This window comes from Bos grunniens, chromosome 10 (assembly GCF_055505025.1).
Source record: "Bos grunniens cultivar Pamir isolate PY7600 chromosome 10, Bosgru_T2T1.0, whole genome shotgun sequence".
Taxonomy (NCBI): domain Eukaryota; kingdom Metazoa; phylum Chordata; class Mammalia; order Artiodactyla; family Bovidae; genus Bos; species Bos grunniens.
The window spans coordinates 32,943,276-32,957,299 of NC_141174.1; the positions used below are offsets into that span (position 1 = coordinate 32,943,276).

General features: G+C 38.0%; 1 protein-coding gene across 11 annotated transcripts in view; it reads left to right on the forward strand.

Annotated features, from left to right (window-relative positions):
• ARMH4 (armadillo like helical domain containing 4) overlaps positions 1–14,024 on the forward strand; it is a 156,984-nt gene that overhangs the window by 21,442 nt on the left and 121,518 nt on the right. For 5 of the 11 annotated variants that reach the window (XM_086320521.1, XM_086320519.1, XM_086320520.1 and 2 more), the window contains exons 2-4: positions 3,807–5,187; positions 9,772–10,026; positions 12,272–12,484. In XM_086320521.1, the coding sequence (XP_086176647.1) occupies positions 3,864–5,187; positions 9,772–10,026; positions 12,272–12,484 (1,792 nt within the window). In that variant the 5' untranslated portion in view covers positions 3,807–3,863. Of the gene's footprint in view, positions 1–3,806; positions 5,203–9,771; positions 10,027–12,271; positions 12,485–14,024 lie in introns of all 11 variants that reach the window. The other 6 variants (XM_086320517.1, XM_086320518.1, XM_086320522.1 and 3 more) reach the window with 2 other exon arrangements.

Here is a 14,024-nt window from a genome sequence, read left to right on the forward strand (position 1 = left end):
GACAGAACAGCTTATCTGCTCACTGGTGGCAGAAACGCAGTAAATTGTTCAGAGGACTGCCAAGCCATTAGGATACCTTGATAGTGAATGACAGATAAAGTGCTATGACTGGCTCAGAAAAGGATGCTTTTTAAGCTATTAGAAGCTAATATCCACTATCAGTGAGCAACTGGGTTAGAGTTCATGTATCTGAATTAATTTGCACTGATGGATAGAGTGAAAAGAAAGGAGCCTCCAAAGTCACAGTGTAAAAGGAAAAGTTAGAGAAATGTTTTGTTTTATTTGTTAAATATTCTGATATTTGAGTTAATTTAAGATAATTAAGACATAATTTCTAATAAGCAGTGAAATCTCTCTCTCCTTCAGCAAAGCGGGCTATAGCCATTGATTTGTTTGTTCAGCCAGTATTTACTAAGCGTTTCCTCTGTGCCAGGCACTTTGCCAGGGAAAGGAGACAATGTCGAGGGAAAAAAGAAAAGGCCTATAGCCTTGTGATTACACATGGTTACTTAGGTTTGGAAATATTGTCACTGAATTGACAAGAGTTAGTCTTTCCTTATTTATTCTCTACCATCACGCAGCTCCCAGTGAAGGACTCCAAACTCATGGGAGTGGCTATGTGAACCTGTGCTGTGTTTGGAAAGACAGAGAAAGATCTGGAACTTGAAGGTCATCTACCAATTTATCTGAGTTGCAGATGTGTTCCCTACTGCCGTTCCAACAGGCTGTCTTTTCTGCCTCTCTTAAAGTTCAGGCGTCACTTTGAATAGTAGGGAGAAGGAGCATATGGCTGCAATACACAGGCATAGAATAGGCGTGCAGTTCACCCCACTTTTTCCTGTCGTAATTGAATTTAGAAAGCAGGTGGCTGACACTTAATTACAGAAGGAAGGTCTTTTAGAGCCATGGCAGAATTCCCTTCACACAAAAATTGTAAAGTTTAAGGTCTAGATGAAAATGAAACCTTGAAGGGAAAATCTGTTTTAGAAAGGCAATAGAGATGATATTACATCTTTTTTGTTTATCCCTACCACCCTCCAAATCTGATTTGTTCATAAAATTCTCCTCTCAGTCCACATGATTCCAGAACATATGAATAAAATGTGAGGCATTCATACAATCATTTGGGTGCCCTGCTTGCTTGATGACAAAGTTGTGGGAATATGAAAACATTTGCATTTTTCTTGTGTGTTTTATAGATAAAATAAGAAAATGGAATCATGGAGATAGAGGGATTTCAAAGATTTTTTTTTTTTTTTTAACTCCTTATTCTGTCAAAGGAGAGACTGAGGGTATTCGTCTAGTATCACATGGCATGTTTTATCAACAATAAAGCTATGATTCATTTTTCTCACGCCAGTCTATGTCCTTCTAAACTCTGCTGCTGGGAATTCCCTGGTGGTCCAGTGGTTAGGATTGCATGCTTCTGTTGATTGCAGAGGGTACAGGTTCGATCCCTAGTCAGGGAACTAAGTAAGGTCCCATAAGCTGTGCCATGGAGACCCAGCTTTTAGGCCACATCCTCAGTCTCCTGAGGTAATATTTCATTGAACTGGAAAAATATTTGTTTAGGAAAGAGCAGATCTCTGAACAGGTCAAAAATGAAGCAGAGAGTTCTATAGCTTTTATGTATCTTTGACTATCTAATTTATAGTTCAGCCTGTATGTTCAGAAGTCAAAGGTGTAGTGTCATCAGCTGTGAGCACTCTTGTTATACAGCTGTCACATGTTTTTGTTTTAAGGAAGGAAAATAGAAGCCGCAAGCCAAATACTGCTACCAATTCTGTTACCTGGCTGTGAACTGGGCTGCATTATGGCTCATCTGAAGTATGGGGATAACTAATTCCCAGAATGTTCACATACTATTCCCTCTTTTAAAAATATCATTCCTGGATTCTTTCCTTTTAAAACAGTGTGTTTAAACAATGTATGCTACCTGTATGTAATTTAATATTAAATATAAATGCTTCAACCCCTCATCCTACAAATGAGGAAATTTAGCATCCCCTTCACTATCTGAGGGTGTCCCTGGTCGCTCAGATGGTAAAGAATCTGCCTGCAGTGCAGGAGACCTGGGTTCGACCCCTGGGTTGGGAAGAACCCCTGGAGAAGGGAATGGCTACCCACTCTAGTATCTGGCCTGGAAAATCCCATGGACTGTATAGTCCATGGGGTCACAAAGAGTTGGACACAACTGAATGACTTTCACTGAAACTTCACTCATTATCTGAAGATTCTTGGGTGGGTGGCTTACATTTCTTCTAGTCATCTCTGGATTCAGTTTTCTTTTGCTTCTAAATGTATGGTCCCTGATATGCTGTTCCTTTTTTGCACATGGCATCTCATGGCATCTTTCCATTCCTATATTCTCCCAAAGTAATTTTTTCAGGTAAAAAATTATTGGTGGCAATAAATATTTATGGTCTCATCCCAGATCTGTGTACTAGGAACTTGGCAATAACTTAGTTGAGTGGTTTTGACTCCAGGTCTTTCAAGAAGCTGCAGTCAAGATGGCAGCTGAGGCTGAAGTCATCTGAAGGCTTGACTGGGGCTGGAGGAGTTGCTTCCAAGATAATTCATTCAAATGGGTGCTGGTAGTTCAGCAAGAGGCCTCGGCTCCGAATCCATGGATTCCTCTTTCCTCGTGTAGATAAATTCAACCTTCTTTTTCTCTTCAGCTATCTAAATCTTGCCCTTAGTACTTGACCTTTTCTCTGTCTCAAAGAGGCCTGGAAGACTAACTGGATTAACATGTGGAAGGGTCACACTTCTTAAGGGGAGAAGACCCTATGAAAATATACATCTTTATATTTTGTGTGTGCACATCATAAGCTTAATTAACCCCGAGAGTTTAATGATTAGACATAGGAGAAAGGAAAAGTATAACTTTTATAAAGATAAGGTTTTTATTTTTGGATTTAGAATTTTCATTCCTGTTTAATTTTCTAGAAAAACTGCAGTATCTAAGAACTTTCTGATGATGGGATAGATAAAAAGTCCTAAAACCCTTAAGGTTGGGGGGAAACTAGCAGTTTCAATATAATTTTAGTTGTAATGACAGTGTATTTTTTTTTAATAAATCTTAATCTTACAATAAATGTGTATTCAGTAAACGTTGATAATTTAAAATGTGTTTTTGTTCTCTGAAAGAGCTTTTTTTTCCCCCAAAATATGCACTTGTTTACATTAACTATTTTACTTTTTCTAATTTTTTTGAGACATGAAGATTTTGCCTATAATTTTTATAGTTGTTGCAGAGAAAACAAATGCTTTAAGTATTTTAAAGATAAATTTTAATTGTGAGTTATTTATATACTTTAAAAACTCTTGAATGAAACTGGTATTCAGTATTTTATGATGATATTTAATAAGTTTTAAAACATACTTAAAAGGTTCTGTGAATGTAGTATTAATAAATGTTAAGATTTCCTTTTTATTTCCCTGGACGTGTTGCTATTTCTACCGTCATTTGACTCCATGATTAATAGAAGAATTGGGAAGAATATTGCAAATGTGATTTCAAGGGTAGTTTATTTCAAATAGATATTTTAAAAACAATGAACTTAGTACTTGAACTGTGTGTACCGTTTGCTAGAGAGCTGCAAGTTAAATCAGCTGAAAATTCAATAGGGAAAAATGAACTGGGTTATCCAAGTCTCAAAGGTACAAAGAAATAGAACATTCTTCTCCTATGTACTATCTCTAAACAGAAGTCAAGGAAATTATTTTACTTATGGTTTAATTTAAAGGGGCTTATTTACAACATATATTTATATGATGGTTTGATATGCTTTATTTTTCTGCAGGACTCAATTACTGGAATTGTCAACTCTACCAATTTATGTGCACATTTCTCTTCCACTATGAGCAGACCAATTGTGTTACACATTTGTCTGGCTTTCTGTAGCCTTCTACTTCTCAACTTTGCTGCACAGTGTCTGGCTTTCCCCAACTTGGAAAGGAGGGAGATAGTACTTCTTCATGCAGAAAAAGGACAGTCTGAGAGGCTAAACACAGATGACCTAGAAAATGACTCTGTTACTTCAAACACTCCAGTCTCTGGAGATCCAATGATAGTGTTAGCAGGACCATCAACAATGTCTTTAAATAAAGTATTCCCTAGTAACAAAGAAACCTCTCCTGTAGGAGCTGGGCTCATGCAGGCTGATGGTTCTAACATTTACACTGCTACTGAGCCAGAGGTCCCAGCAGGGGAAGAAGTGTTCGGTTCTAGCCAGCCAGAGAGAATGTCTCCCGAAAGCCGACCTTCCAAGGCCACGTTAACCAACCCTGTCACGCCAACTGCTTCTGTGAATATTGATGAGAGGGAGGAACCCTCCCGTGGTACCATCATTCAGCCCACTGTGGAAGGAACCACTGAAGCAACACAAGGTTTTCTGAGCTATGTGGACGATCAGTTGTTTGCAACTGAAAGCCCGGAAGGACTTAGTCTGGGGCATTCACCTTTATCCCTTGTGAATACTAAAGAAATGCTAACCACCAGTCCAAGGACTGAGAAATTTGAAGCAAACCCAGAACATAAGACCACTTCTTTTCCTGGGTCTAAGCTCACAGCAGGCCCTGAGCCTTCCCAGATGACAGCTGATAATACCCAAGCTACTGCCGCCACTAAGCACTGGCTCCCAACCTCTGAGTCCATCCTGAGTGTTGAACCAGAAACTGACAGCCTGCTGGGAGCCCCGGAAGTCACGACGAGTGTCAGCACAGCTGTTGCAGCTGCTCCTGTCATAAGTGATGAGTGGGATGACACCAAATTAGAGAGTGTAAGCCAGATAAAGACCCCAAAGCTTGGAGACAATACAGAGACACAGGTGAGAATGGAAATATCTCAGACAACCCAAGCACCTGATATCGGTATGGAAGGCATGGAAGAGGGCAAAGCTTTGACAGAGGCTGCAGATGTGAGTCTGAAGCTGCCTGAAATGGAAACACACATGGAAACCACCCTGCCAATGGCACATGGGGGTGAGAGAGCATCAGATCAGAGTTCCTTTACTCCCACAAGTCCAATGGGAGATACGAAAGTCTCTGTCATGAACCTGGTCCAGGATACCGCGGACTTTGTGGAATCCACCAAGGAGAACGGTGCCATGTTCTTAGAGACCACTGTTTCCATCTCCGAATATGAGTCTGAGGTGCATCAACCATTGGGAAATAGATTTAAAGGTAAAAGAAAGAAAAGTAAGCTTTGTTTAACTTGGAATGTTTCTGTTTGATTTTTTTTTTTTAAATTGAGATATAATTGAAACATAACATGGTATTAAGTTTTAGGTGGTTTATGTTTTTTTAAGTGACAATTTAGAAGTAAATTAAGTTTTAAAGAAAAACAAAAGTAAATAAATAAAAATACATCTTGTATAAATGTATTTGTATAAAATACATTCAATTATAACTCCTGTATGTAGACCAGTGGTGTTTAACAGGGAATAATTTGTCACCCTCTTACCCCCATAATTTGACTTATATACAGCATGAAGTGATCACCACAGTAAGTTTACTGAACATCCATCATCTCATATAGATACAAAACGAAATAAATAGAAAAACTTTCTTTCCTTGTGATGAGAGTTTTCAGGATTTACTCTCTTAATTTTCATATATAACATATGGCAGTATTCACCGTATCTGTCATGTTGAACATCTTTAGTACTTATTTGTACCTTTTGATTACCTTCATCCAATTCCCCCTTCTACCACTCCTACCACAAATCTGATAATTTTTACCACAAATCTGATCTCTTTTTCTGTGGGTGTTTGTTTTGTTTTTGAAGATAACTGACCTACAATACTGTGTTAGTTCCTAGTGATTTGATATTTTGTACATTACAAAATGACCATCAAGGTAAGCCTAGTTACCACTTGTCACCATACAAAGATGTTACATATGTATCGACGGTATTCCCCACAGTTTACATTTCATATCCTTGACTCATTTATTTTGCAACAGGAAGTTTGTACCTCTTAATCTCCATTACCTATTTCTGGAGACATTTTTGGTTGTCACAACAGAGGGCCTCTAGTAGGTAGAGGCCAAGATGCTGCTAACATTCTACAGAGCATAGCACAGCCCCCAACAAAGGTTTATCTGAGCCAAAGTGTCAGTAGCTCCGAGAAACCCTGGTATAGATTAATATTTTTCAAACCTTTTGCTATGAAAATGTGTAAATATATATAAGAAAATGTGAAAAAAATAGCTATATGTTTAAATGGTATAATCAACAACATCAGATACTTATTTACACATTGTTGTAAAAAATACTCACATCCCCGATATTACCAAAAAGCCTTAGGTAAATATTTATCTCATAGTATTAACTATGTGAGTTCTTTGACTTTGTTTTCCCAAAAAGAAACTCATCTAGAAATAAGGGGGAAAACCCCCCACAATACAGATCAATCCTCTCTGCTGGCTTGATTCTGTACTTTCTACTTCCTCTTGGCCTCTACATCTGTGAATGTTATGAGATGTCAATCCTTGCATTTGTTGCTGATAAATGGTGTTTTTCTTGGATTGGGTGTCAGACAACAGCATGGGGAAGGAAAAACTTAGTGTAATAGGCATATGCTCATTCCAAATTGTTTTGGAATATGTACAGCTGTTACTTCAGCTAAGTGGCTTAATTAATGGAAAATATCTAATTAGTAACATGTTTTATAAAGTGTTATGGAGATTGAATTAAAATGATAAAAATTGAATTTTACATATCCAGTCTATTTTTTTAAAGACTGTAAGACCTAGTATACTGGAAGTTTTCGTAGAAGCTTTCCAAAACTATTTTGTAAGTTGGTTTTTAAATTTCATTTAAAAAGTTGGGTCCAAATGACCAGGATGATATTAGATATGACCAAACACGACGTTTACTTCAGTTCTCCATAATACTATAAGACATTCCTGAAGCATTAAATCACATAGTCCCAGATAATTTACTGCACAATTGAATCCATGATTCTTATACTTGATTTGCCTTAGCTTCTACTAATGTAACTTAAAAAGAAAATAAATTTGGCAATTATATGATTTTTAAAAAAAATTATCGAATATACTCCTTACTTAGTCATAATTTCCTCACTTAACTACAATATTTTAATAGGCAGCTTCTTTTTCTTTCTAGCACATAGAACAATGTATGGCACATAGTAGGTACTCAATAAGTATCTCTTTGTTGAATGAGTAAATGAAGATAGAGAATCATCCAGACTAGAATTATCCAGTCTGCCTGCCTGCCTTGTCCAAATTAATCAAAAAGCTTCTAAGTATTCTTGGTAGAGAGAGAGAGAGAGGAGTGTCAAATAATTCCTTTCAATTTTTACTTTTTCGGTTGTTTCATAGTGTTAAAAATAATGTGAAAAATTGAGATTATTGATGACAGTAGTGAAAGAATAGTCAAAAGTTTGTCTGCCCATTTCCTGGTGATTACAAGTACTTTTCAGAAGTCAGCCACTCAAGTGCCAATCATTTTAGGGCCCAGGGACTTACTTAGCACATTCTCTTCTTCAGGGAACACAATGATTTCTTGGAGTTTTTGCATATTATGAATTGATGAGGATCCTGGGGTTAGAGTCAGTCCTCTGATTCATCTGCTCCTTCAGCTGTTCACTCGGAGATCAGGTTTTAGGGGACTTCCCTGGTGGTCCAGTGGTTGAGATTCCATGATTCCACTGCAGGGGGCATGGGTTTGATCCCTGGTTGGGGAACTAAGGTCCCACATGCTGTGTGGTGTGGCCAAAAAAAAAAAATCGGGTTTTAAAAGTAATCTATAATAATTATTGTGTATATATTTTTTCTGTGGGAACTGGAAAGAATGAGAGATGTGGAGAAATTTTGAATGTTACTTTAAAAATTCCCATTACTATTTCTAGCTCTCACTCTGTCTTTAACAGCAGTCTCTTATTTGAAGTGCTGTGCCCTTTTTATATTTCTTACTGTTTTGTGAAACTGTGACCATAGAGTGAACATTTATTTTGACTTATTTTTTCCTTAGAAGTGTTCATTATGCTTTCAAAAATGGGGGCAACATGGAGAATGCATACTGCTTTAAATGGTAAAACTATGTATTTTTATGGCAAATAGAGCATTGTCCTAGGTGCTAAAGATACTAGTATTATTTCAGAAAAAAAGAAAAAAAGAGTGGCACAAAGAGAAAATATGAAGCACATGTAAGGTTGTCTTATAGTCACGTATATCAGTCCTTCAAATATAAAAATCTCCAGTTCAAAGAAAAAGTAGCCTAAACTGATTGGAGACCAAGAAATGGAAATGCTTGTACTAAAAAAATATACAAACACTATTTTAAAGCAAATAATTTCTGAGGAGAAATGTTTTTGAGTAATAGGAAAAACAATGATGCCATTAATAAAAACTATGAAAAAATCTTTCAGCTGCTTTTAAGAAGGAGCTTTTTTTATTACCTATGGTAATGTGCTGAGTATCTAAAATTACTGTTTAAAAAAAGAGAAACGATAACATCTTCTAGAAATTATGTTTCCCTAGTGGCTCAGTATTTGAAATTTCCAACATAACCTCTCCCTAAGAAGGGGGCAAATATTAACCCTTATAAATAGTCTATAATCTAAATAACTATAAATAGTCTTTAATAATGTATTTGGGGGGATTATAATGTAAAGAAAGTGGACCTGCAATAGATACATCTTACCCCACAGGTATATCTCATTCTTTTTCATGTTGAAAAGCAAATGCAGATCTTTTACACAGGCCACTCTAAGTTGTTCCTTGGGCAATGGCAAGATTTCTTTTCTCATGGCCGAACAATGTCCTCTGTGTGTGTGTGTGTGTGTGTATCTCATATTTTTATCCATTCATCTGTTGAGGGGTAAGTACAGTTAGCACAGTGGTTAAGAGGGCTAACTATGTAAACTTAGGTTCCTTAGCTTCTCTACATCTAAGTCATTTGGAAAATGAGGTAATACTAGCTGACATTTATTGAATACTTACCAAGTACTGGGTGTGTACTAAGTGTTTTACGCGTGTTATCTAATTTAATTTTTGTAAAAACTCTATGGGGTAGATACTGTTATTATTTCCACTTTACAACTTAAGGAAGCTCAAGGTCCAGAAACATTAAGTAATTCATTCAGAGTCACACAGATAGAAGATGGCTGAATCTGAATCGATACTCAGGCAAATTGGATCTGGAGCCTGTGTTCTTGGCCACTGTGATACATGGCTTCCATGGAATGATGTTAGTACCTTCCTCCCCTTACATACGGAAGGATAAGATAATGCCCATCATGTGCTTAGCAATGTGTGTGTATGGCATATAATAGAAATTCAGTAAACATTAGTTATTGTAACTAGTATTCCTTTAATTCAAAATGCCAACTTTCTGTCCCCTTCAGGGATGCAAATGTGAATATTGATATATATAAATGCTTCTGAGAGTTTTTGAACTTAGTTCTGTATAATGTCTTTCTAAATAAACTGATTATGTTGATATTCATAAAGGGAAACTTAACTGTTGATTTCTTATTTTAAATTTTATTTTATGTGTTTTGTATTATTGTCTTTATCTCTGCCTTGTATTGATTCACCACTTCTTAGATTGATTCACCACTCCTGAAAACAGCAACACTGGAAACTTTTATTTACTGGCAGTTCATTTCTGAGCCATCCCTCTGCCTTCTCATTCCCTGAAATGACAGTCTGCTTTTCTTTAAATTATTAGTTATATAGTGACTTTTTCAGGTATAGGGATTTAGTCTATTTAAAAACGTTGTTTCTTCGCTTTTAAGACATCATCACTCAAGAGATGACAACAGCTGTTCAAGCAGCAGAAGCCACGGTGTCTTTGGTGACGCAGGAGCAGCAGGTTGCCACCCTCGAGGTCACCAGAGGCGAGGACGAGACCAAGGGAGGGAGGGCGTTGCCCTCTGCCACAGTGGATGCTCCTCGTGCTACTCAGCTGTCAAGAAGATGGGAGCCTCTGGCCACTGTGGTTTCAACGACACCCATCCCTGTCTCTTTCAAAGTTACTCCTGCTGTGGAAGGTCTGTAACAGAGGGAATTGAACTCAGCGTTTTCGGGGTGGATCTTTTCTGAGTTGATAAGGAATAGAATGAGGGAGGCAAATGGCCTGGGGGTAAAACCAGCAAGAACCAGGAGAATGAAATCAGAAGAGACCTGGGTTTGTATCCCAGCGTTGACCCTCACTAGTATTGTGGCTTCAAGAAAGTTTCTTAATGTCTCCAGGCCTTGGTTTGTTCATCTTTAAATAATGCCTACCTGTCTTATAGGTAATTTTCAGGGTTTTAACAAATGTATACAGAGAACTTTCTACATTAATATATAGGAGACCCTCAGATGCTCTGAGATCTTAAGGACAGTGAAGTTTTTGAATCTGAGTGATCATCAGAATCACCTGAGAATTACAAAAATTATTATTATTATTATTTAGTTATTATTTTTTGGCTTCATGTCTCTGTTTCATCATTGGCCTGAGTATTGGATTGGCAAAAAAATTCATTTGGGTTTTTCCATAACATCGTATAAAAACCCGAGCAAACTTTTTGGCCAGCCCAGTAAATCATACTTTTATTTATTACCTGAGTTATCTTTGACTAATAAATACCTCCTAATCCTGCATGCCTGCCTCTCTCCCCACAAAACCCCTAGGATCTTGTCAGTAACCTACAGGTAACCCACGATCCTTCCCGTCTAAACCCCTTCTTCCTCTGTTAACCATTAACCTGGATCTTCATTTCCTTGGCTTCTTTTTCGTTTCACTGTGTCTGGATGTACTCCTGATATTAGATGTTTAAAAGTTTTAGTTTTTTACTTTATAAAAGCAGTATTGTGCTGTGGATAGCCTTTTGGGGACATTTTTTTTTTTACTTGCTGTTCTATGGCTACTATTTCTTTACTGTGGTTCTTTTGGTTTGACTGCTTGTAATATTGCACTATGAAAATATATCACGGTTTATTTATCTCATCTTCATCCAGTCTTTTCTAGTGATTTGCATTTGGGTTGTTTACAGATTTCGCTATTGTGAACATAGCTGCCATGAATATTCTTTTACGTACTCTCCATTGCATGTGTGTAGGAGATTCTCTTGGGTATATATATATGTAGGAATAGGGCATATGAATATTTGCCTTTAGGAAGCAGTGCCTAACTGCTTTCCAAAACGATTGCTTCCATTTATACTGCCAACAGCAATGTATATGCTAATCTGTTGACCCATATCCTGGAAGCTTTCACAAATGGTTTCTCAGGCTTCATCACCAAGGAGGTTCTGATTCAGTTAAGTTGGGCTATGCGGAAAGCATGAAAATCAACATTTCAAAATTACCTCAAAAGATTATGATGATCAACTAGGCTTGGAAAAATGCTGCTATTCTAGAGCTTCTAGGTTTGGGGATACCTGGGGCTAATTTCGCTGCTTTAAAACTGAGCATATTCCAGACACAGATCTAAACTTTTACTCTTTGACTTGACTTTTGAAAGTTATCTTCTCATGGTAACTCGCTTCAGTTGTGTCCAACTCTCTGTGATCCCGTGGACTGTAGCCCGCCAGGCTCCTCTGTCCTTATGATTCTCCAGGCAAGAATACTGGAGTGGGTTGCCATGCTCTCCTCCAGGGAATCTTCCCAGCCCAGGGATTGAACCCATGTCTTATGTCTTCAGCATTGGCAGGCAGGTTCTTTATGTCACCAAAGTCATCTTTGGTGTATATTTAAACAAATTTTGTTAAATTTTCTATCTTTAGTAATAGGTTATGTTGTTATTGTTTGGTCGCTAAGTTGTGTCCAGCTCATTTGGGACCCTATGGACTGTAGCCTACCAGGTTTCTCTGTGCATAGGATTTCCCAGGCAAGAATACTAGAGTGGGTTGCCCTTTCCTTCTTCAGGGTATCTCCCCAACCCAAAGATCAAACCTGCATCTCCTGCTTGGCAGATGAATTCTTTACCACTAAGCCACCTGGGAAGCCCCAATAGGTTATATAAAATCCTATAAAATCCATAATATTGTCAATAGAATAAATGGGAGATTAAAATTTGAAACCAGAGTTCTGATTTGAGGTAGTGTATTTTCCTGGAAGATAAGTATTTGCCTTGGGTAGCTGAATCGATGCATTGTAGGAGATGGAACTGGTCTAAGTGCCAAATCTACTGTACGTGAGATACTGGTTTCATTAGTCATTTCTTGCTTAAAAAGTAAAAACGTATATTTAAATGTATACATTTCTCATTCGGATCATCTTTGGTCAAGTCATCTCTCTTGTGTTTGGCAGACGTAATGGATACAGTCACAGGACCAAATGAGGAGTTGTTCACACCAATTTTGGGTTCTCCAGTGACGCCCCCTGGAATAACGGAGGAGGCACCCAGCACTTCCCCAGCACTTGCTGATCCTGAGGCGTCTTCTGAAAGAAGAACTGCAGCTCCATCCTTTAGCTATGTTAACACAGCTGCCTCCTATGGCCTGGACCAACTTGAATCTGAAGGTATCCATGCTTTGAAGGGGATCTTTTCTAGGACAGATACAGTGAGTCACTGAGCAAATGTTGTTTTTGAGAAAAGATCAAGGAGAAGTGTATTCAGTCTCTAGTGTCGATGAGGGGCCAGTAGACTGTGGCCCAGCCAAATCCAGGTTGACATCTATTTTTGTATGACAAGCTCAGATTGATCTTTACATTTCCAAGTGATTGGGGGAAAAAAAATCAAAACAAGAATAGTATTTCGTGAGACGTAAAAGTTTTTATAAAATCGAAGTTTCAGTGCTCCTAATTATAGCTTTGTTGGAATGCAGCCACATTTGTTCATTTGTGTGTTGTCTGTGGTTATTTATGTGCCAGCACAGCAGAACTGAGTAGTTGTGACAGAGACTAACTGCCCACGAAAAAATATTTATGGGATGGCCCTTGCCTGAAAAAACTCACTGACCCCTGCTCTCCATTAGTAACTCTCAATTATGGTTGAATGTTAGAATCACCTTGGGGAGTTTTTAAAGGATTCTAATACCCAAGTCCTTCTCCCAGTGATTCTGATTCAGTTGGGATGAGATCTGGCATCAACATTTCCAAGAGTTTCTTGAGATGATTTCTGTGTGCAAGCTGAGTTGAAAAACCTGGTTTAAATGGAAAACTTGAGTTTCCCCACTGGATTTTCTTGGGCAAAAATTTTAATGTGGATTGTATTTTTGTAACAGTGCTCTAGTGGTTAATGCTGGGTCATTCTCCCTTAATTATATCTCTGGGTTAGATGTTCCACTTTTTGGAGATGGGCAGTCTTCTCACCTCTTAAGGCTGAGAAATTCATGCCAAATTTTACTTTGCAAGACATTGGCTTTGAGCATGAAAAAGATGCTTGAGGTACAGCTGCACATCCACAAATGAGAAAACTGGAGATATAATGAAAGGTCGTTTAATTAATCAGCACTTTGGCAGGTGAACAGCTCCTGGCTAGATTGAAAAATGCCCAGTGATTTGTAAACTAATCTTGGAGATAGGTAAGCTCTTGGGCACTAAATTAGCCATGGGTTTGAAGCATTGAAGACATAGGGTGTGCTGTTATTTTATCTACTCTGTAAGAGGGAAGGTGGTTCAGCCAGGTTTTCAGCAGGCTCACAGTCTCTATTGCAGACTTTCAGGGTAATGCTGGTAGTTCTCTGGCAGAGAAACATGACATTTTAAGAGGAATGTGAATTCTGTGGAGTGCTGGTTTAAGAAATGGATCAAAGCAAGCTCAGAGGCTAAGAGCTCTTGCTCTCCACATTAAGATCAGAACTTGGAATGTAGACTCACATTAGCTGTCTGCCCTCCTTGATGCCATCTGGAAAGACCAGGTTTCCCCAAATTAACCGGAGTTACAGATGACAGCTTTGCCGGCAGAGCTCACTGAATCAGAGGAAAAAAAATGGATTTGTGAATAATCCATACTTGTGAAACTGCAATAATTTTCTAAATTTAGTTGATGATGGAAGTTGTATTGAGATGTGTGAGAATTTTCTTAACTTGCCTGAGATGTCCTGGAGTTTTAGTGCTT